Source organism: Salminus brasiliensis, chromosome 7, assembly GCF_030463535.1.
Source record: "Salminus brasiliensis chromosome 7, fSalBra1.hap2, whole genome shotgun sequence".
NCBI classification, from domain to species: domain Eukaryota; kingdom Metazoa; phylum Chordata; class Actinopteri; order Characiformes; family Bryconidae; genus Salminus; species Salminus brasiliensis.
The window spans coordinates 27,791,760-27,816,242 of NC_132884.1; the positions used below are offsets into that span (position 1 = coordinate 27,791,760).

Below are 24,483 nucleotides of genomic sequence, written 5' to 3' on the forward strand. Positions count from 1 at the left end.
AGCTTCAGACATTTCTTTGCCCACTGTCTAATTAATCCTGCCCCCATGCTTGGTGATATAGGTTTGAATGGAGGGTCCTGGGGCATTTTTTCTTATTTATAGGGCAGTTTATAGCAGAAATGGCCTAGAGCTGTAAAGGTGATGATGCTGCCTGTCAGAGTAAAGTACGCCCTCATGGTGACCCTGCTGCAAGCTGCCCTGGCTGTGTGCGAGTGCGGGATTACCTGTGGTTGGAATCGACTGCGGGTGAGGTGTTTGCATTAATGTGTGTTTAAGTGCTTGGAAGTGTCTGAGAGGCAGGGCACTGACAGAGATGATGACAAAACGCATCAGTGGCCCTCTCCAGATGATTGCACCCACAGGCTGTGTGTGTACATACGTGTTTGTGTGTGTGACTGTGTGTGGGTGTGTGTGTCCAGCTGGGACTGATGTTAGACAGAGGCAGAAACGGAGCCCAGAGAAGCTTTCATCTCCAAGTCTGGATGCTGATTAAAGGAACACACTGCCACACCACCATAGAGAAAGACTGGATGTGTTGACTAGAGGCTTATAAAGCCCCCCAGCGTTAGGTTTGTGGAGCAGTGAAGCTGTGTTCTCTGGAGTGATGGAGCACTATCCTACACCTTTGCAATGATTTTGTGTTGGTGCTCCCAAACTAAGCATCCAGCACCTGGCCTCAGTAATGCTCATATGTCTGAATGCAGTCGAATCCACACAGCAATGTTCCCATGAATGGGGTGCCAAGGTTTGTGCATCCTTCTTGTGTCACAAGCATACAAATACTTCATTAACAACCATCAAATCACACAGGTTACTTCAGCAACCACCTGGAACACCTTAGCTATATGAAATACCATAGCAACAGCCATAGCAACTACCTAGAAACAGCTTACTGACACCATTGCACCAACTTGCAACACCTTGGGACACTTTAGCAACCATTAGGAAAAGGACAATAACTGCATAGAAACAACCCAACACCTGGTATACCATAGCAACCACATTTAGCGACACCTTGGGACACCCTAGCCAATGTCATAAATACCATAGCAAATGTATAGCAACAACCTAGCCACCCTTCGTCTAACAACTAACAACTGCCTAGAACCACATTATATATATCTATATATATATATATATATATATATATATATATATATATATATATATATATAGAGAGAGAGAGAGAGAGAGAGAGAGAGTTACTCATTGAATGCATACACTCTGGAACTCATTGAATGTATGGACTCTGCCACTATTAATATCACCACTATTATTTATCTACACCATGATTAGTATATTAGGATTATAATTAGAGCAGTTCAACAGAATAGATGGTTTGGTAATTTCTTTATCAATAATGTTTAAATACTTCTGACCAGAGGTGGATGGGTCCCCCTTGTGAGTCTTGGTTCCTCCCAAGGTTTCTTCCTCCAGCTCTGAGGAAGTTTTTTCTTGCCACTGTCGCCGTTGGCTTGCTCACTGGGGGTCTTTGATTCTTCTTGTCATACGTTATTTCTTTTTGTCTCTGTCTTTTACTAATTACTAATTATGTAAAGTTGCTTTGTGACGACAACAGTTGTAAAAAGCGCTATACAAATAAATCTGACTTGACTTGACTTTACTCTGCACAGTTCTGCACCACACACTTTCTTGTTTCACTGACCTTTGAGTGACTTGAATTTGATAAACGAGTTTAACCTGGTTACATAATCTACCAAGTCATCCAAACACTGCATATGCAAAATACTGAAACATATGAACTGTTCTGACACAGAGCTATAAAAGAGTTTTGAAACGGTGCCCTAGTCATGCCTGCTGCTACAAAACACTTGACATCAGCACTTTTGCGACACATAACACATCTAAATGTAAATTGCCCTGCATGGAGCATAGGCACTTTACCTGCCCAGGTACTGTGCTATTCATCACTGTCTCCCAACTGTGTAGCTTCCAGCCAGTTTAGAAACTGAATCAAATACACGGCTGTAGAGACAAGACCATGTATATTCAATGCAGTGAATATAAGACACCTACATGAGCTTTAAATTGGCTGTTTTATGTGCCGTTTTCTCCTAAGATCAGAACAAGTGTTATAATCCAGACAGACAGCTAATTCTGATTAAAAAAGAGAATCTGGGAGCTTGAACACAGGGACTCCTTTGACTCTTTTATAGAACCTTTTAAGGAGGAATTTCATGACCTTATATATATATATATATAGAATACATTGGATCTATACAGGCCCTGTATGTTTAAATATGTGTGGACACCTATTCTAATGAATGCATTCTGCTACTTCAAGTTGCACCCACTGCTGACAGCTTGTCTTTTGTCCCTGTAAAGAAGCATCGCCAATAGAATAGGACTCTCTTGAGCAGATAAACATGAACCCATTGCCACCATGTCTAATGCCAGGCATGGGGTAGAGGAGTATAAAGCCCTCCACCATTAAGGTGTGAAACAGTGGAAAGGGAATGATGGTGCTCTGTCTAATATGTTTGGGATGAGCTAGGGAGTTTAGGGATAAGCTGGGATGGTGATCGTCTAACCTCATGACCTCACTAGCTCGTGTCGCAGAATGCACTGAAATTCTCATAGCGATGCTCCAAAATCTTCCCTGGACAGTCTAGTCAGTTACTCCAACAAAAGCAGGATTAACTCTTTTTAACCCTTGATTTGAGAAGAAATAATGAATAAGCAGGTCTCCCCATACACCCACCAACTATAATTTAAAACCATCACCTTAATACTGCGTTCCCAATTCCCCCTCATGCCCCCAAAACAGCTCCGGCCCATCGACACCTGGACTCCACAAGACTTCTGTAGGTGTCCTGTGGTATCTAGCAGATCCTTTAAGTACCTTTAAGTAAGCTGCAAAGTGGGGCCTCTGTGAAGCACATTAATGAGCCTTGAGCACCACTGACTCTGTTGATGTCCTTCCTTGGAGGTACACAGCATACCACAAGCACCCCACAAGACCTGCCATTTTGGAGATGCGCTGACTATGAAAATTTTACACTACCATTTTTCCTGCTTCCACCACATAATAACCAACTGGAACACCTTACTAACCACCTGAAATACCTTTGCAACTGTCTTAGCAACCACCAGAAATACCATTAGCAACTGCATAGTAACATCTTAGCAACCACCTCTTGACAGATGCCATTGTAACCAGACAATGTTGACTGATTGGTGTATTTATTTACTTGTCGTGTGACTGTTGTTTGTTTGTATTCTAGTTGTCTGTTTAGTGCCCAGATACTTAGTTACTCAGGCACCTAAACCTTTTACACAGCACCGTGAAGGGTTACAGCTATGGTGTTAGATTTAATGTTTGAGAAATTTTAAGCTGAGTTTAATTTAGATTTAGTTAATGTCACATAATATGGCATGAGCATTGGACCTTTAAAGCATGGAGTTACCATGGTAACAATTATAGTTGTAGGTGATTCTTCCCACTTAACCTGGTCCCTTTGAGTTTATACTGTGTCTTTAAAGATGGGGCTTAGGCGTAACTATATAAAGTAAGACTTGGGGACAGAGTATATTAAAACTTCATGTGGTTCAATGTTTCTCTCTCGGGCTTTCGATTTAGCAGTGTCTCCTCATTCTCCACAGACAGAATTCCTGCCTTGTTCAAAAAGAAGAAGAAGAAGAAGAAAAAAAAACGGCCTTCCGCGTGGGCTTTGAGAGAGCTGTGAATGCTCCAGGGTCTGAGTTAATTTACAGCTCCAAAGAGACGTCGTCCTTGCCTGTCACATCGACTGCTACACACTACGACAGGGCTGGAAATATGCTCAATTTGCCTTTTCTTCCTCAAGGTCACTTTCCTGCTGGCTAAGGGTCCTGAAACAGGGGGGGCTTCAGAAATCACTGCATCTGCAAATGCAAAACTTTGCTAGGCTTGAAACTCCTGAGGGCAAGATACTCAAAAAGCAACACACCTGCTAGTTCTAGTCCTTCTTTTAAAGGTACAGAATGCCTTAGGTGCTGTAGATTTGGTTTCTCAGAGGAGGTGTACAGGATCGTAGAGATCTTTCAGCGCACGGTCGAAAGTACATCCATTGACATGAAAAGTGTAACTGCTGTGATTGTTGATGTAGCTAGACATAATTGGTGCTTCTACTGTTTTCAACCGTACAATACGATACAATACAATACAATACAGTACTGCAACATTTGTACATCTACATGTACATTTACTGCATTATTCAGAGCAAGACATTTACATTTACATTTACATTTATGGCATTTAGCAGACGATCTTATCTAGAGCGACTTACAAAGTGCTTTGCTATTTACCCAAGAAAAGCCTCAGCTAGTTTAAATAGACTGATAATTCAAAAGATACCTCTAAGCTTAGACATTGCTAAACACAATACAATAAGGCGACCATAGAACTATTCATCCAAGTACTCTCGGAAGAGGTGGGTCTTCAGTCTGCGTTTGAAGACAGCGAGCGACTCGGCCGTTCGGAAACCCAGGCTCGTTCCACCACTTTGGTGCAGGACAGAAAAAAGCCTGCACGCTAGTCTTCCGTGGATTTTTAGGGATGGCGGGTCGAGCCGAGCCGTACTTGAAGCTCGAAGGGCTCTTGGTGTGGATCGGCTTTTGACCATTGCCATCAAGTATGGAGGGGCTGGTCCGTTCTTGGCTTTGTAGGCCAGCGTCAGGGTTTTAAATCTGATGCAGGCAGCTACAGGAAGCCAGTGGAGAGAACGACAGATGTGCTTAGGTGTCCACTCAGAAAACATCCCTAGCTAGGTGAGTGGGCTACAGTTCAATACCTAGATACAAAGGTACAGAGTACCCAACAGCTAGATACAAGCCACAAACGTTAAAAAAGTTGCATGATTAGTTACAGAAGCATTAGTCCATTTAATTTGCCTTTTTTTACTCATTTAAAATGGTAACATAAGTTAACTTAAGAAATAGAGAGCTTAAATCTTGACAAATTCTTGCTGTTAAAGGGTCTTCAGCAAAAATTGAAGATAGACTAAACTTGGCTATTTGGACAGCCAGGAGAAGTCCATTCCACTGCCTCAGAGCCAGGACAGAGAAAAGTCTAGATGCTTGCCATCCATGTGTCTTGGAGGACATACTGATCAGGTGTTGACCACTGCCAGCAGGCAAAGAGGGTCAGGTCAATTTTTGGCTTAGTAGGCCAGCTTTTGGGTTTCGTTCTGATGAATGCTAGTGAAAAAATCACAGTAAAGGTTCTAGGCACTAGTATGTTACAGTGCCTAGTGTCAGAAACCGCATAATTTAAAGATCTGGTGTGTGTGTTTTTTTGTTAGCCTCGTAGCTCTACTGCAAAAGTAAACAAGCAAACTTTGGAGATCCAGCATCTCAATCTCTATAGATTAACTAAATATAGGTTAGGACCAAGCTATTCCTTAGAATCCAGGTCCTCAAATCTGGACCTTGAATCCGGTTTGCAGTCCTGAATTTTGTAATCACTGGAAATTAAGGGAGGAGCTGATATAATTGATAGCAATGTAGTGTCGCACCTACTAAGGATCACTAAATCCAGGAATGGAAACTGGATTCAAGGTCCAGATTAGAAGACCTCTGCCTTAGCCTTTGTCTCTGTTCCTTAGCTGACTCTATAGAGACTGGCACGAGTGGTCTGGCCTGCCCAATGTTTCGTTCATCATCTCTGTGTTACACAGTCTTTTGTGTTTGTTTTGAGATACTGTGCAGATCGTTAATGAAGATACTACTGCGGTCTAAACACCAACACTTACTAAGACGCACTGAATCTTCCACAAAGCTCCTCATCAATCATGGGGATTAAGCCAATCGAAACGTAAGCTGAAAATGAACCTCCCTCCTACGCTCTCGCTTCTCCCACATTTGCATTTTTATGAATTTGATGTCTTTTGTTGAGTGTTATTTATGTGGTCATCTTGCTGCGTATTGAGCTGATGCGAGTTTAGCTAGATTTGGCATTCAATCACAGATACCCAGTGATGAACCCAGCTGGAAGGTCAGATTTATCAGAGGATTCCACACGTGTCAACAGACTTTTCAACACCTTCAATGAATATGTGAGTGTATGTGTGTGAGTGTGTGTATCTGTGCGAGAGTATGTGAGTATTTCCAGCGACCTGATGCAATAAAGGGGGGAGTCAATGAAACTCAAATGACACTCTGGGCTCTCCTGGTGTGTGTTTGGGGAATGGAATGAGGAATCTGTTTGATCTGGAAAGATGGGCGTAGTTGTGTGCCATGGTTTTTGAGGTGTGTGTGTGTGTGTTTGTGTGTGTCTATATCATTTGGAATGAGGCTTTATTCAGTTACACACATATGTGACGTAAATTAACCAGCCCCCTTTCAATACGTCTGAGTATGTGTGAAGTGTTAGTGACCGCAGGCTGTGTGTGTGTGTGTGTGATTCTCACATCTGCACTGACCAAAGTGATGAGAAGCTGTCACACACTGCAATAGCTTAAGCCGCCTGTTAAGCCCCAATCATCCTCGGAATGCTTCAGAGCCATGGGAATCTAAATTGGAACTCCTCTACCACACTAATGAAGGGATAAGCTGAAGGAACAATACAGCAATCTGTGTGAAAGCAGTGCTCTTGTTGTCTGCCATGATATCACCTACTTCCAGAATTGCAACAAGATGACTGCAGGATGCATATGTGAGATGTAGAGCAGGTAACACACTCAGGGACATCCTAAGTTACGATAAAATGGGAGGTTTTCATTCACGGTTAATGTCCATCTAGCGAAAAAATTGTTGGTCCAGCCAGAGTTAGTTCAATGTAGTAGCTTCAGTTCACAGCAGTTGTGTCTGTCTTAAGCTGCATATCATTGCTTAATAATTAATTGCATTATTTGAACAGGGTGTCTTCCTTTTATACAATGCCTATAAAAAGTGTTCACTCCCTTGGATGTTTATTATTTTGTAAGAATTGCCAAAAGTCCAGGCAATTGGAGATAATAATCTCAAAATGAGTGAAATGGAGTGAAATGTCACCTGAGTGCAGTAAAGGCATGTCAAGTGATTATATACTGTTAAATGTATAAGATCCTTGAGGAACTGTTCAGGTTCTTCAGTTTAAAATGTGGAGGAACCTCTTAAGGTGCTTTGTGGAACCTTAAAGGAAATGAGGCTTTTTTTGAGGTTTCTCCACAGTTTCAAACTGAAGAACCCCCCAAGGTTTCTCAAGGACCTTACACTTTTAACAGTGTAGTATAAAGACAAACAGAAAAACACTCCGAGCAACTCTGAGACAATGTTATTGAAGAGTATAATAAATAAAAAAATGTCCAAATCACTGAACATCCCCTGGAGTTCAGTTAAATCTATTATCCATTTCATTAAGAAAGCAAAGGAGTATGGCATGTGTGTAAATCTGCCTAGAGCAGGCCCTCCTCACAAACTCAGTGACCGTGCAAGAAGGAGGCTAGTGAGTCCACCAAGACACTTTTTACTGTGTCTTGATACTACAGTCACTTGAGACACATTCACTGACATTACTTTGTAGAAATCTGTTTCCATTTTCACAATTTTTTATAAATTCTTGTAAAAAGTGCCAAATTATATTGACTGTTATTCTATTTATAAAGTCATCAAAAAGGGGAACTATTCAAAGGGGGTGAATACTTATATTATATTGTAATATAATATATACTGGCACTATATTGTTTGCTTATTTCATGAGAACTAGACCAATGAAATAAAATGTAATTGTATTTATATGAGATATGAGGTGCTTTAGAACTGGATCTTACCAATCATAGCTCATCTTTCCCTAAACCTTTTCTCAAAAAACTGATCGTCCAGTCATATTTTATTGAATGTCCTAACCATGTTGCATATGGGGTCTTTTTTAAATCTGCATCCAAATGTTTTTAAAAGGGAAGTGAAATTGTTCTGATTTAAACTGTAACATTTGCCTATTTTTCACATCTGCTGCCACACAGGTCTTCATAGAAATCAAAATATTACCACAGTCATTTTACAATAGGTAGAGCAACTCAGAGTTTCACAGATGATACTTGAGGACATTTAAAGCAACTTTATGTAGCATTATTCAACATCTTACCCTTAAACTACCAGCTTCACAATCATTTTTATGGTACACTGACTTGGTATGCAAGCACATGCTCCTCTGAGTCACCTCTTTTTTTAAAACTGCACAATGTTATTGGACAGATGAACATGTTCGGAGGAAAAATGCTAAATGCCAGTTCTGTTACATCAGCTAACAGATGCCCATGTTGGCTAGTATCATACTAAAGTGATTGGGGATAGGGAAGGCCATAATAGAAAAATTAGCTGTTTTCAAACTGAAGCTTTTCACTTAAGATGAGCGTCTAAAAGTAGACCATCATGCTGCCTAAACACAGGAGGAAATACATCACACAGCGTTTATATTGGCCCGATAGCAATACCCTTTTATTCTGGGTTATGTCATGATAATATAATGACTATAAAAAGGGTTAAAAAGGGATGGACAGGCTTATAGGGGTCAACAACTCTCCTGCGAAGCCGTTGCCTGCAGCAACCAGTCCCACCTGTCGCGCGGTCTTGGGGCAGATCAGTCACCCCGTCACTGAGGACTAGTCCATGTTTGTTGGATTGTTTGCTTGTTTGTGTTTGTTTGCATGGCAAGACTCGACAGGCGTCATCCCTGGGTCCCCGCAGACTCAGTGCTGCGCCAGCTGGTCACTCAGCCATCCATCTGCAGAGGTCTCTGAAGATGAGGCATATGTAGAATGACCGGAGGAGTGTTTTAGGGTCACTGAGGAGTCCAGTCCCGCAGCCAGTGATTCTTACTCTGCCAGCTGTTTGGCTGTCACTCAAACTCTTGGAAAGCTCAGCTGCTGGTCAGAGTGGACCGAGCCGTAGGCTGCTGGACACTGAAACATCTGCTCTTTTCCCGTGGCTTCCTGATTGCTCGCTAATCAGTTAACATGAGCTCTCTCTGACTTTTCCATTTTCCCAGTTCAGGACCTTGTTTTTCTGGGCTGCTAGAAAGTGGGACATTAACAACAGGGGAGGAGGGTCCCATTTACACAGCGTTTGCATCACCACACTCATCACATCATGGCTGTTGCTGTGACACGCACCAGTGAACACACACACACACACATGCTTGTAATTCTATCTGTGTCGTATACACATTAAATAAATATGTACCTTTTCTATTCAGTCAAACAGATATGAGTGAGTATGGACTTTAGTACCGTTCATAAACTTACAAACATGGGTTTGTAAGTTAATGAACGGATTTGGGTCAGTCTCTAGTTAACCCAACCCTACTGACCCTGCTGACCCTAGTGATCATACTCAATCATGGATTGAGCATTTGAAGTTTTTATGTATATATAGTAAGTATTTTTGGTTGAGGCACGTAATGCTTAAACAAGCCTGTTTACAACCCTGTTTTCCAGATCCATTTTGGTTATGCTGAGGTTTTTACGAAACGTTATAGTACTGAACTCTCATTTTTCAGCTATGCCAGTGTTCGACATTACAGGGTTTACAGGTTGTCATTATTTACTATTTAAATGGGAATATCGTACAGGGAAAAACGTGTTTTCCTGATTGGTTCCAGACCAAATACCCGTACAGCATCACGTTGTTCATGTTTTCCATCGTCATGGCATGGCATGGCATTCGCTTCAACAATGACTTCAATACAAGGCCACACACACACACACACCCACATACACAGTTACACACACAAGCACACAAACATCATCAACTCTACTGTGATAAATGCATTTCCACTATTGTTCAGCGATGGCGCTTTAATTGTGTTATTGCTTTGTCTAAACAGGCCTGGTGAGGGATGTCTGAGTGTGACTCTCATTCTGGATGAACACGTTCAGTTAGCCTGACTCACAATAACACAGTAGAATCGTGTGAAAAATGGTGCATGTCAGTGTCTGCAGCTTGCTGTTAATTAACAGGACACCGTTTGTTTCCAGTGTAATTCTTTCAGGTATCGTAATTCCGACATACTGAATGCTGGACCAAGCCTCAGTGATTCTTTACAAATCTCTGCTTTCCTCTCTTTTCTCTCTTTATCCCTTAAATGTATAGTTATTTATAACTGTCTGCTCATTCCTGCCTCTCCAGTCTCTTCCATTCATTTCTGCTCTTCAAGCTTCGAGGTCTGTCTCTCTCTCCCTCCTCCACCCCTCCCTCCCTCTCTCATTTTTTCTCCTCTTTCTTTCTGCCTTCTCCATTTTTCTCTGTCTCTCCTGTAGAGGTCACTATACACCAGTTTACTATCTGTGTCTCTGTCTCTCTCCCCTGTCTCTCTCTTCTTCTTGCTCTACTGTCTTTGTCACTCTCTCTCTCTCTCTCTCTCTCTCTCTCTCTCTCTCTCTCTCTCTCTCTCTCTCTCTCTCTCTCTTCACTCTCTTTCTCTCTCTCGTCTCTCTCTCTTTCTAATTGTCTTCTCTCTTTCTCGTATCTCTCTCCCGCCTCTCTTTTCTTTGTCTTTCATATTCTTTCTCTCCCTTTTTTTATCTTTTTACTCTGTATCTCTTTCTTTTCTCTACCTTCTCTCTCTGTTCTCTATTTTTCTGTCCCTGCTTTCAGCCCCCCTCCTCTCTCTTCTGCCTCTCATCCTCTCTGCCTATCTCTTTCTTTTCTTACTGCCACTCTCTTTCCCTCTGTCTTTCATTCTCCACTCTCTCTCATTCCCCTGCCTCTTCTTTGTCTTCTCTCTCCATACCTTTCTGATTCTCTCTCTACTCTCTCTCTCTTTCTTTTTTTCTGTCTTCTCTTTTGTATACACTCTCTCTTCTCTCTCTTACCTCTTCTCTCTCTTAAGTCTTTTCTCTGCCTTTTCTCATCTCTCTCTCTCTCTCTCTCTCTCTCTCTCTCTCTCTCTCTCTCTCTCTCTCTCACTCTCACTCTGTTGTTGACAGTCAGTGATGTACAGTGCACACACCCCTTCCACAATTCTGGCTTTTGTCAAAGTCACCACACAAGAGTGTCTTTTCATGTCTGTAGCCTGATGGTATTGTGTTAGGTAGAGGGGATTTACTACCTTGATCTGCTTTGAGGAGACCACATAGCCAAAAGGAAACCAGACAAGGTTTCTCCCCCTCCTCCTCCACTCCTTCCACCCCTCCCTCGTCTTCTTCTTCTTCTTCTTCTTCTTCTTCTTCTCTAATTCTTAGGAAGTACTGTAAGTCCTGAGTGTCTGCCAAGCCCGAGCCGTTTGTTGCAGCCGAATTACAGCGAGGATGCTGTTACCCAGCGCCCCGCTTGCCCCTTTATTGAATTTCCAGCTTCTCTTCATGACGTATCTCTGAACTGCATATAAATCAGTACATTTACCACAACACAACTCTCCTCTGTTCAGCACAATGAGCTGCTCAGTGCCACCATTCAGAGATAAGCTCTTAAAAGAGTAAGTGCAGGATTATGTTTCTGGGCACATAAAGCTATTTTGCTCACATATCTGCACAGGCATCGCTGGAGAACGTGACCACTCAGATGGTGGCATGCAGTAATAGTGAGAGATGAATTAGGCCATGTAATGAAAATGGGTGGTAGGTAAAGAGTTTATGCCCTTGATATGAGTGAGACATTACAGCCAGTCCAGTGCATTAGGATTCATATCACAGCCTAGACTGCTATTAAGCACCATACTATTAAAGTATTAGAATTGTTACGTGTGAATACATTCTATTGGAAGCTTCCCTCTCTCTGTCTGTCTCTAATAGCTGTTAAGTTATTTTTCTTTCAGAATGGCTCATTGCTTGTGTACAGCTTTAGTGACATGACATGACATTTTAAATCTCACTTTCTTTGTCTCTCTCCCTCTCTCTCCTATATCCCCTTTCTCCCTTTCACACTGTCCTTCTCTTTAGGGGCTTGACTTTGCAGCATTTACAGGCTACATGTTCCTGGGGATCTGTCTGGTGCTCCTGACCTCCTTTCCATTTCTGAGAATGCTTTACTGGAATAAGAAACTCTACAATAAAGAGTCCAGTGAGATTGTGGGTAAGTGGTAAAGTTTTAGCTTCATTTGGAGATCCGTTATTGTTCCAGGATCAGATCTTTAATTTAAGTCCAATCCAAAAATCATTTAATACAGTTTACTTAGTTTTTTGTTGATTATCCAAGACCTGTTTGGTGTCTGAGGTTTTTTTTTCATTTTTTCGAGCTCAAAGCTAATGTAGCTAACAAGAAAGGAAAACTCATTGTCTCTAGGAAAGGAAATCCACACTTGCCTCAAACCATGTCAGGATGTTGGGCAATCTTAACCATATAACCATATTACAATAACTCTCAAACAACATATGTCGTGCTAAAAATGGAATAGTTCATAGTAGTTACTGAAAAGTTCATAGCAGATACTGAATAATCCATAGTAGATATTTAATTATTCACAGTAGTTAATGAGTAAGTGAATGAGTACTGAGTAATTCATAGTGAATACAGAATAATTAAAAGTAGATCATTAAAAAATCATAATGGATAGCATATAATTCATAGTCATTACTAAGTCGTTCATAGGGGATACAAAATAAATGATGGTAGACACTAAATAATTCATATTGGCTACTGAATAATTCATAATAGATACTGAATAATTCATAGTAGATACTAAATAATTCATAGTAGATACTACATAATCCACAGTAGATATTGATAATTTATAGTATATACCAAATAATTTATAATCTTTAGTAGATACTGAATAATTCATATTAGTTACTGAATACATTTAATAGATGATACTGAATAAATCATAGCAGATACTAAAAAGGTTCATAGCAGATACTGAATAATCCATAGTAGATTCATATTCATAGAATCATTTATAGAATTTACTGAGTCATTCATTGGATACTGAATAATTCATAGTGGCTACTGAATAATTCATAGTAGATTCTAAAAAAATCATAGTGGCTACTGAATAATTAATAGTAGCAACTAAATAAGTCTTAGTAGATACTAAATAATTCTAATATAATAAAAGATACTCAATTATGTTTATAGTGGATACTAAATCATTAATAGAAGTCACTGAGTGGATACTGAGTGATATGTCTTAACATTGAAGCATGCCAATGCCAGAGTGATTGGGAGAGGTTGGTAGAATTCTCAGTGGTTCACTACATTTTTTGACCGATTGTTCTGTGCTAACTAGGGGTTAAACTAGTGCCCCCCTCCTCGAATAGCAAAGACCAGGTCTGCTGACTATAATTGGTCAGTCAGCAAAACTAATAGAGTGGGTAGAGATTAGCCTGTTTAAATTTGTTGAAGCAGTATGAATCTGGTGCTAGTTGAGACAATAAGCAGTGTTCTACAGAATGCATTACTTTCAGCATTGCTTACCAATTATGTAGCAGTTTGCAGATGTTGCAGAAGACCATGTGAAGATGGACAGCAGTAGTAGCAAAATGCAAAGAAAAGAAGTTAAGGCTGGTAAGGCAGGAAAAAAATCCTTTAATTAGAATGCAGAAAAATACTCCAGAATATGGTATGCATCTGAGCAGGTGTGCAGTGAGAAATACAGACAGCAACATAACTAGCTAGCATTAGTTTCCTGCATATTAACTGTCATGATTGTGTCACATTTAAGAAAGAGGTTTCTCCAGTTCTCATTTCTTTGGCAGATCTCCAGCTAATGCATAAGAATAGCAAACAAATACGAGTGGGAATAAAGAGGTGTATAGAGCCTCGCAGCATGAAACTGTGATTCTCTGGAATGAAGGTTCTCCATCCAATATTTTTGCGGTGAGATGGGGAGTTCGGGATGATGTGGGGTGGTGATCATCCAACATCCTGACCTCACTAATGCTCTTGTTCTTGAATCCAACCAAATCCTCACAGCAATGCTCCACAATCTAGATCAAAAGCCTTCCATTGACAGTATAAACAGTTACTCCAACAAAGCAGGATCACCTCTTTATTGATACCACTGATTTCAAGAGAAACAATGAATGAACAGGTGTCCCAATACTTTTGTCCTGATAGTGTTATGGAAGCAAAAGTAGTTATTTTATGGCATTGATAAGACTAAACACAGTGAGTGAGGTATACAATATGTACAAATGCTCAAAGACATGCACATTCTGATCACCAAACATGTCTTTTAAACAAACCATTGGTTTACGTTGGACAAGTACAGACAACTGAAAAACAGCACTGCTCAGGCTTATCTTCAGATACGGTGCATGGATTAGGTTGTCTAATTTAAGGCGCTCTGTTGGTGAATGCAATATAAATGAAGTTGATTATCCTGTTGACCGCAAAAAGGGGGAGACATAATACATTGTTTTTGAAACAATAAGACACAAGGCACGCCTGGTCCTCTCAACAGGCAGATTTGTGGCTGTAGTGACTGTAGTCTCACACTCTAGAGGATCAGGTGGTGAATGTGTCAGTGTGTCACATACAATACGCTATTATTTATTCTTCCTATTCAGACCTCTCTTTTGAGCCTTATAGCCTGGCTCAGTTACAGTTCACTCTTTTACCAGATGTGACTCAAGATGATGGCCTCATAAGTATGCCATTCATTTGGTGTTTGTCCTTCTTCTGCCAACTCCTTCCATATTGCTTTGCTGTTGCAGGCACATGAAGGGCCCTCCACAACACGAACAAGAAATTACTCTTCCTTTTTTCCCCTCATTGTTTCTTTCAGGCAATTTCCACCAAATTTCCTATTATCCTTATCAGATGACCCTCTCCTCCCAGGTTTAATACTGCTCTATTAAATCCATAAATTCTGTTATAGGTGACCTCATGCAGGAACTGGATTAAAGTGCCCTTCAGGGCAAAATCAGATGGTCTAATAAATAATAAAAATAATGGTCTAATTAGGAATATAAAGTCATGTCAAAGAGCATCAACAAGGGATAAGCCAAAGAATCTTCAAGACAAATGGCACATCATGACAAAATCTGGCAAAATATCAATGTAGAGATTGGAGTCATGGGTATATTTGAGTAGAGAGTGAATGTGGCGGCAATGGTAGATCATAGGGCAAAAGTCTAGCATCATAATACCTGTAGACATATTTGTAGCAATATTTGTAGCATATCACAATATTCCTTCTAAGGTTTCCTTAGTTGGAACAGAGGGAAAAGCACCATTAAGTATTTCCCAACCCTGGTCCTGGAGGCATCTCCACTGTACATTCTAGATTTCCATGCTGCCATCTCACCTGATCCAGCTAATCAGCTCATTAAAAACCCTAGACTAGAGTTTGTGTGAAACTAGACAAAGCACTAAAATGTGCATGCAAGGGGGCCTCCAGAACCAAGGTCAGAAAACACTATATTTTATGCTCCAAATTAGAAAAAAAGGATGTAAACTGTCAAGAGTCTCATCTCTCACGGTTGCATTAACTCAGAGAGGAACCCACTCTGCTGTCCCCATTTACAATATAAGAGGATTCTTCCTCTCAGACAAAATTATGCTCACATGTGGAATTTGAGTCAAGACCTGTTCATTGCTCATTCTGTCAGCTGTTAACCTTTGGTAAATGTTGCTTTTTCTGTTAGTAATGTTCCAAAGTCACTGTTTTCACAAGCTATCATCCCTACATCAGATGAGTTTTATTCTGCACTGATGTGGCCATGCATATATTTTATTTGCGCATTGATAACCCATTTGACATGCAATAATGTAATAGTTAAGGGTGATTAAGGCTAATTTAGAATCAATTTCCCCAGAGTTACAACCAATTACTAAGCAAATTTCTCAATGTACACCATATTAACATTAATGTATTGATCATTTTCAGTTTAGTTAAGAGGAAAAAAACTTCAGTGTCTTTGCACATACCTTTGGGTATCTACAGTGGCTACCAACCCACCCACAAACTGGAATAAGACAATCTTGTCATTTTTCTGTGGGATTTTGCTGGGCTTTCTATGTCACAAAGTCTCATTAAATGTATAGCACCCCTACCTTTCACTCACTACCTTTCAAAAGGCAGCCAGGGGTCAAAATTGTCAAGTCACACAATTTTTGGGGGCTTTTCTGAAAATGTGCCACAGCCACCAAGAAATGAGACTGCAGAAAATTAAAACGAACTGCATGTATATGAGTGTATATTGATCCTGATTTGAGTGGTTGGAAACCTGAGACGAGAAAGGCAGGTACACAGAGAGAGAGAGAGCAAGGGAGCAGAAGTGAACTCAAGGTGAAGTAAATGTTAGCTAGCAAGTGTAAACAGATGAATGAGATTAAATTTACAAGTCTAAGAATTTGTATAGGCATGTATTATTTGTCAGTAATTACATGGAACACATAACAACCTGGAATTTAAATCTGGAAGCAGACTGTTTTGTGGTTCTCAAGCCAACATAATCTAAATGCATACTTTCATATGGTATTATTTTAACTTCGGGACATACAGTACATAACATAATCTAAAAAAAGACAAAAGCAGGTTTTAGAGTGTCTAACAAAAAATTGATTAGGTTTTGTCTCTCAGAAAATTCTAAAAAATGTGTATGTACCTGAAATTGATTCCCAACATGCTCAAGATCTGATTAAGCCTTATGTGTAATCCATTCATCTGATATCCTTCAAATGTGCATTTGAGCAAGGCTATTTTGTTGTCCAACATGTACCCCCACTAGGTATACCCAGTAATTCTCATGACTATCTAATCTCAGAAGCATTTGCTTTTGCACGTGTATAAAGCTATTTCTATGCTAAAATGCCCTCTCAGCTCACTCACCTCCACCGGGATCATAGTGGCAGCACATTATCGTATATCTATGCATTAACGCACTGGCTGAGATGGGTTTTTGATTTTTCCTTTCACATATAGGCTTAATCAGAGCATTATATTGTAAACTCCAGTTACCTGGACCTTGCAGTTGCTTAGTTCTGTTTATCGCAGGCTGGCCTGTTGGCTAGAACAGTGCTTCAGATAGCTTCTAAAGGGATTCCCTTGAATCCATATAAGCTTGTGTGGACCTCTGTTGTAAAGCTGTGCATGTTTTATCTCGCTCAGTGCCTCCCTGTTTAAAATGAGCACTTCTGTTTTGTGTGTTTTTTTTTTAGCTTTTTACCTCCACTCTTATCTGGACCCTCAGGCTAACTGAAAACAGCTCGGGTGTTTGTGGACGCTATCAACCTTTTCTAAATGGTTGTTGTCAAACATGTTCGAAGTATTCAGATGGCTCAGGGGAAAGGTTGGCTTCGTGATGCAGGAGTAGCATAATTTTAAGCGTTTAAATATGTTTTGCTTAAAAGTGGAACAAACTCTCTGACTTCACAGGCTTTTCTAGAGGTTCTGCCACCTTTCCACTGTTTATGAGCTCTCCTGTTTTTAAATCCAATGTTACCTAAAAAAAATCTTTCTTCAGATCCCTGACCATTGATGCTGTAATCTATAGCAGTACCATGGAAGGGGCAGTGTGCTTTCAACCTTTTCCTTTAGCTTTATAGAGCTTGTGAGAAGAGTGTACCTTTCATTCAGGAGCATGATGGATTTTTTATGTAGGGGCAAGTCAAATAAATATGTAATACATGCAAGGGTTAGAGGGGCGGAGGGCTACTAACCTCCTATGTGTCAAGCACACAGTAAACACAGTAACGTCCAGGGCTAAAATAAATGAGCAGTGTATTAGTTAGGGTCTATTTGAAACCATTGTTTAAGGGGAACCCCTACTGTTTAGACATGTAAGCCGTTTTTAAAGCGGTAGTAACTTCAGGCTCATGCAGATGGTTTTGCATGAGAATAATCGGGCTACAAATACCTGCAGGGTGTGCCGGGTGTGGGACTTTTGCCACTGCTGGTAGACCTGTATGACTGTAGTCTTCTATACATCTGCATATTCAGCTCCTTCCTTCACACTATGGCTATTGGCACTTCCAAATGCAGTCACTTCTGCGACAGGATTCATAGATTAAGAGGTGGTACAGTGCAGTGAATGTCTCGGTCAGTGTGTGGAAAAAGGGTTGCAAAGCTGATGTTAATGATTGGAAAAATGATTTATTGCTTTTGGAAGTGCCAATAGCCATAGTGTGAAGAAAGTACACAGTAAATATGCCAGTGTTAAGTCAACACTGCTAGAGTTGAAAATGTAACACTGGCAAATTTACCCTGTAGCTGAATATGCAGATGTATCAAAGAGTACATACAGTCATACAGGTCTACCAGCAGTGGCAAAAATCCCACACCCCACACACTCTGTTATTTATAGCCCAATTATCCTTGTGCAATGTTATCTGCAGGAGCCTGAAGTTACTAGCACCTTGCACACACAAAAGAACAATTTCAAATCCTGCTTTTTTAAGATAAACAAAACATTTCTGTTGTGCTATGTGCTGTGTTTAAATCTTACTAATCTTATTAGTCAGGGTTCCCTTTAAATGATTGTATGAATGACTCTGCCAAATACTTGTAGAGTACAAAGCTCTACAAAGTTCCAGTCTGTCCTGTCACATGACTGTGCAACTGAGCAGGTGAAGCCAGCAACACATCCAGTGTGTTTACTGCAGCAAGACTGCTTTATCAAACTATTGACTACAGTGTAATGTCAAGCAGCTAGACAAGATGTACTGTGACTGCTGCTGTGGACTGTAACCCAGTAAAGTAGAGTTGAATTTTGAAGGGGAAAAAACTTTTTTTGTAGCCTGTCCAGTTTTCCAATCTAAACTTAATACATTCGAGATTGACCTATAGCTGTGGGACGCTAGCCATATTAGCAGCAAATAGCAAATAGCAGGTAGCTTTTCGAAATGGCACAGCACACATCTTCAAGTACATCCCAATGCATAGCCAACAACTGAAAAGAGTTATGGGAGAAGATTGATAAAGAAAGTGGATCTGTTCTTCTAACCTGAACTCATTCCAGTACCCAGAGGTTTCTATGCAGTAGAAATACTGGAAGTTTAGGCTGTTGGTTACACAGAAAAAAGTAAATCAATGACTGACACATTTGAATCTTGTAAATGCAACACACTCGTCAGATAATACAACTCTGCAGATGGGCAGATGGAAAAAAAAATAAAGAATGATCCATACCCATATCCCATATCCCTCTGGCACTATATTGGGTCCTTTGTCGATTTCCCCTGTAATTCCTTAAAACATGCTGCCAAGTTGCTATGATGTGCATACTATAATGGATCAGCATGTTTAATTGGAGCTTTCTGTGCAGCATTATGCTCACTATGAAAAAGAGGCACAATGCTACCTTTATTGTTGAATGCACTGTGAACATTTCTGACACTCTTTTTACACATGCACTTTTACCCAGTTACCTGTAAATTAAATAGGACGGGCTTAAGTGTGATTATCAGCTGGAGTCGAATGTTTACCTGCATGATATCTTGTAGTTGCCGTGTTAACAGAAACCATGAAAAGTTGCCTGTGTGCAGAATTCTAAAATGGAGAAACTGTTGGTCTTCCATTCTTACAGCACGAAGTTACATTGCATTTCCAGGCAAATATGAACTGTGCCTCCCAGTAAAATACAAGGATAAAAGTTTTCATTAATTTCCATTATTTTTCAGCATGTCAGGAAAAGAAAAACACTGACGCTGCCATCCTTCCCTCCAAATTAGAATGTGGTTGATTGTGCTGTGAATCCTCAGCCTCAGATGGCATATGGCGCTGCTGGGATTCAACCCTAAATCCCAGTGCTAGGGCCGCTCTCCAAAGCTACGCTGTTTTCTAGCAAGCAGCTGTCCCTCCAAGAGACACTTCGTCCTGGCTGTTCTTCCCCATCCTGTCTTCCATCTAACTCCACACCTGAGCCCCCCTCAGCACACCTGAGAGTATTACAATGGCATGAAAATAACAGCCTATCCATGTAATAGCTCTTCTTCAACAACCCTCTTTTATAGACAGCCAGTGCTTCACAGAACACACTCTCTGAATACCCAATGGGGGTCTTACCATTGGCGCGCACCCACAAAGCCCCCTTTAAAACCGCAGTGCTACTTCTCTGTGGTACATTGCAGTGTTAGTCAGCCAGTTCTGATTGCATCATTAGTGCCCCACTGATAGGCACTTGAGGTGAGAGAGGGTTATAGATATTAATTAAAAAGGCCCCTCAAGGCTAGATTGTTTTGGGCTGATAGTGGCGAGAATGTGAATTTGAGAGAAAGCCTTTCATATGCAGTTCATTAATTTTGAGTGTGGGATCAACAAATATTTGCAGAATAACCTTGTTCTGGACAAAAAGACTTAAGCATCAGTAACACCAGCCTTTTGAGAGAAGCCACTAGACTGAAGAAATGACATGGAAAGAAGAAAAGTGTAGGCTGCTAATCATTTTTACTTAGCTGTAAGTGAACTCCAGGATCTGTATTTCTGTCCAGATGCCTTATTCGTCTTGGTAGTTTTATTTACTTATTACTAATTTGTATCGGTTGGACCTAAGCACTATTATATTTAAACAGGAGGTATATTTTTATACTCCTGTCCTCATGTGAACTGCATAGCAGCGGCTGTGAACTCACCAGGACATCCTTGAATGAATTTGTTATACCTAGAGCTTTAATGTAATTCATAAATATGCTTCGTTCCCCTTGTTTGCAGATTAAACGGGAACCAATGCATTTGAAAGAAAAAGGAAGGAACTGACTCTGCTTTAAGAAAGCAGGGCGACAAGTCTTATCAGTATTTTCCCATGCTGCTAACCTTACCCTAGTGTGTCTATTCTTTTTCCTTTGTGCCAGGAGCACCAAGAAACCAGCAGGCAGCTTCATCCGCAGGGTCCCAATCTGTCCGGCCTCTGTGAGGTTATTGGGTTTCAGGGCAAACACAATCAGACAGTGTTGGCGTATATATTGGAGAGGCAGAGTCCAACGACTTTGGACTCCAGGAGGTGCACGCCTCACCAATCAGCTTTCGTGTTTCTCTAGGCCGCTGATGTCTTTGGTGCGGAAGCCCACAGTGATGCGTGCTGGTGGCCGCTCAATGCCAGTCCAATCTCAAATCCATAAAGCCAGAAGATGATGCAGGGCCAGTTCCCATGACTCTGGCCCTGCTGCTTTACCTCAGTGGCCAGAAGCGACAAGCCTATGGCATCCCTCAGGTCCCTGCCGCCATCAGTAATTGTGTCAATTGGTGCACAGTGTGCTTTCCTTGGGTCAATTAACTCCTATTAAGGAAGCCTAACAACCCTTACAAAGAAGTACGATGGGGGAGTAATGCTGGAAGTCATGCCAAACACCCAGGTTCCCCCTTAATCCTCTTTTCTGCTCTCTTTACTGGTCTTTCACTCACTATCTCTACCTACTTCGAATCCAGTCAATCCCTGGCACCAGCAGGCAGGATTAGGTCTGCACAGGGGGTCTCAGTCAGGTCCTAATGATTGGAAATGGATTTTACCCACCAATATTGTCCCTGTTTGCTATAGTGGAGCTGGGCCGTGCTCACGGCGGTCACATTTCCATTACTAGCTGCCCACTGCTGCGTCATTCAATTTGAGCTTAAAAATAAATATATAAACTGTATGGCCTGGAGCATGGGGGAGGCTCATATGTAAACCATTAGGCGTTCATCTGCAGGATAAAAACTCATTGAAGACACAGTGTGTGAGACGTTCAACATCATAAGTGAATCAGAATCATAGTGGGAACTCCACCTCGTCTTTATCGAGGCAAAAAAATGAAATGCTCACATGAGACCTACAAATACAAACACTTTGTCTGCACTTTCCCAGATGGAGTTTTCCGTAACCTGCGGCTTTATACCTTGTGTGCCGTATATCCCTGTTATCTGATCTGAGCCTACCTGGTTTACTCGTGACTGGAAGAGCACACAGTTCTCCTTGTGTTTTCTTTTGACTTGTTTGTTCTGTCCTGGTTTGTGCCCATTCGCAGAGTTGAAACATGAGATTCTGGTTTGGAGACAGACCGCACATCGCATCAACCCGGCCAGCCGAGAGGAGACTGCTGTGAAGTGTCTTCTCATGCAGAAGGTGCTCAACCTGGAGAGCCTCTTGCGCAAGAAGCTCAGAACCTTCCAGAGGTAGGGCACTATAGCCAGTGTCAAAAGTTCATATAGAATGTGCTGGTACACCCCTTATTCACATGTATGCGTGTGTATCGAGTAGTATCAGCAAATCATAAATTCTAAATGTGTACAGTGAATAGGATGTGAAAATGACACTAGGAGATATTGCTGGTGTTCACATCACAACACTTTTATTTACTCAAAGTAGGTCTTTCAAGATTCTCTTTTTAAATGTCTATATGAAAAAAATGTCTATATGATATTATTGTCATTTTATAACCATTTTATGTCACTAATATAATGTCAATATAATAGCATAATAATGAAATTGCACCCTTTTAAAGATCAATGACCTTTACTATTTAGAATATTCATACATTGAAATATCTGAGTTTGTACTGGTGTGCTATAGTACTTACATAGTATGTATGATTTACTAGTTGGGGTTAGTGCAAACAGCCAGACTGTGGGGTTAGTGGTATTTTCAGTACAAATAGACACTTACATAAATAAAACAGAAATAAAATAAAATGATTGTTAAAAAAAAAGTTGACATGCTGCCTCAATTACGATAAAGGGCTCTCCTTGGATCAAAAACTCACTGTCTAGAACAGGTCCTGGCTTTTGAGTAATGGATCGGACAAACTTAACAAACTTTGCTCTTCTCATACACTACAGAGATGTCACTTCAGTTGTGTGACCATGGTTGATGTATTATCGCTGTCATATAAAGATAGAGCAGTCTTCATCTGTGCTGTCGATGGTGTGTGCTAGTTCTGCTGTGTTTTGATACTCACTGTACTGGGCTGTATTACTCTTAGAGTGTCAGGACAGTGGTGTTTAGTCTTTACTACTGCTTTCCCCTAGAGGCTCATTAGTTTTACACATTTTGACTGTGGCTTTACCTGAGTTTGAGTCAGATGTGATATTTCTATTGGGACGCACAGAGAAATACAACACAGCTGTTCTGCAGCCATGTGTGGGTTCAGGCGAAGTGCACATGATGGCCTGAAACCCTTCAGCAGCACTTGTTTCACAACAGACGCAACTCATTAGCACTGCACTGGCACTGCACTATTTTCCTACATGATAGATGTCGCTTGTGAACGGCTAAAACTATGAAAGTAAACACAATGTGCAATATGAAGGTCAGCAAAAAATGGCCGACGTCCGTGATTTGTGCAATAAGTCGATAAAATAATTATCATGACAGGCAGTTGTGTAATTTTGTTTGGTTCTTTCATTGTTTGCAGAATACTGCTGATTCAATCACTTTATGATCCAGCACAGGAAAACATAAAGAAATGAGGCATGCATTGTTATTTATTACATCAGCTTCATACTGCACAAACAGGATAGTTTTTCTCTTTAGCCAGGAAGGTTGGGTCTGTTGCAGACGTCATTTGACTGGAGCACCTGCAGAGACAAAAAAAGTAACAGAAAGCCCTACACTGGATGTACAACTGCCGACAATTGTGACACTCTATCAGTCTTAATCACCACCTCGAACCTTGGGGATTTGAGCTCACACGCACCACTACACCAAGTGTCACACCATGCAGTCCCAGCAGGTACCCACAGGAGGCAGGGCTAGTGTGTCACGCAGCCCTGGCCTTCTGCACAGGTCACAACCAAGCTAATAGGAAACAAAAAGAGGAGAGCAAAGACTGGAACATAGCCAGTAATAGGAGCACAAGTAACCTTTCTAAAGGGTAAAGCCCTGAAGAATACATGACTAAAGAATCACAACCACAAAAGGAACAAAAAATGTTGGAGAGTAAACATTACCAAGGACAAAATATAGAATCAGTAAATACCTGGAGAACATACCATGAGGGAGGGGGATAACTGGGATCTAGACCTTGTCAAAAAGACCAAAATACCAAAATGAAGTTCTAAAGGAAGTACAATCCTGTTCTACAAAATGAAAATAACTCTGACTCTGGTAATCCAACCCTGTTAGAACCAGTGCCCTGTATATTATTTAACGTTATAAATGACAGGTCAAAATAATCTGAAGGAGCACAAAAGGTCACCAAACATATCTTTGCGTCAATGTTACATTTAGTAATTTCTATTATCAATTTATGTCCCAACTATTATTTGATCAATAGTAAATCTATGTTTTTTTCTTCACTCTCTCTACCTTTGCTGCCACCATCATTCAAAAGCCATCTCTTAAAGCCTAGGGTGCATCCAAGGAATGCTGCATTTCTTAGATGTTACATCACTGAAGACTGTCACGTTTAGTAGGATCCTTCAAACACGGCCGTAAATGCGCCCTTCATTTCTGAGAAATGGAAGGACTCAGCTGGTGTTTCCTATGAGACCTTCAGTCACCCACAATCCATCATGTGCATTGCTAAATCGTTTGAAATATGTTGGAAACACCCAGGACTGGAGAGATGAATTTCCACCAGTTTGTAATAAAATGTAGAGATAGGTAATTTAACGTAACATTTTTAAATGTAAGTTTGAAACATGTCCTGTTGCTTATGCCAGTACAGCATACAAATAATAAATGTGCAACTTGATTGCTGAAGAGAACC

General features: G+C 40.7%; 1 protein-coding gene across 1 annotated transcript in view; it reads left to right on the plus strand.

Moving 5' to 3' along the window:
• Nucleotides 1–24,483, plus strand: part of oca2 (oculocutaneous albinism II) — a 118,683-nt gene that overhangs the window by 40,557 nt on the left and 53,643 nt on the right. The window contains exons 14-15 of the mRNA XM_072683058.1: nt 11,859–11,991; nt 21,802–21,949. Of these exons, the coding sequence (XP_072539159.1) occupies nt 11,859–11,991; nt 21,802–21,949 (281 nt within the window). The remainder of the gene's footprint in view (nt 1–11,858; nt 11,992–21,801; nt 21,950–24,483) is intronic.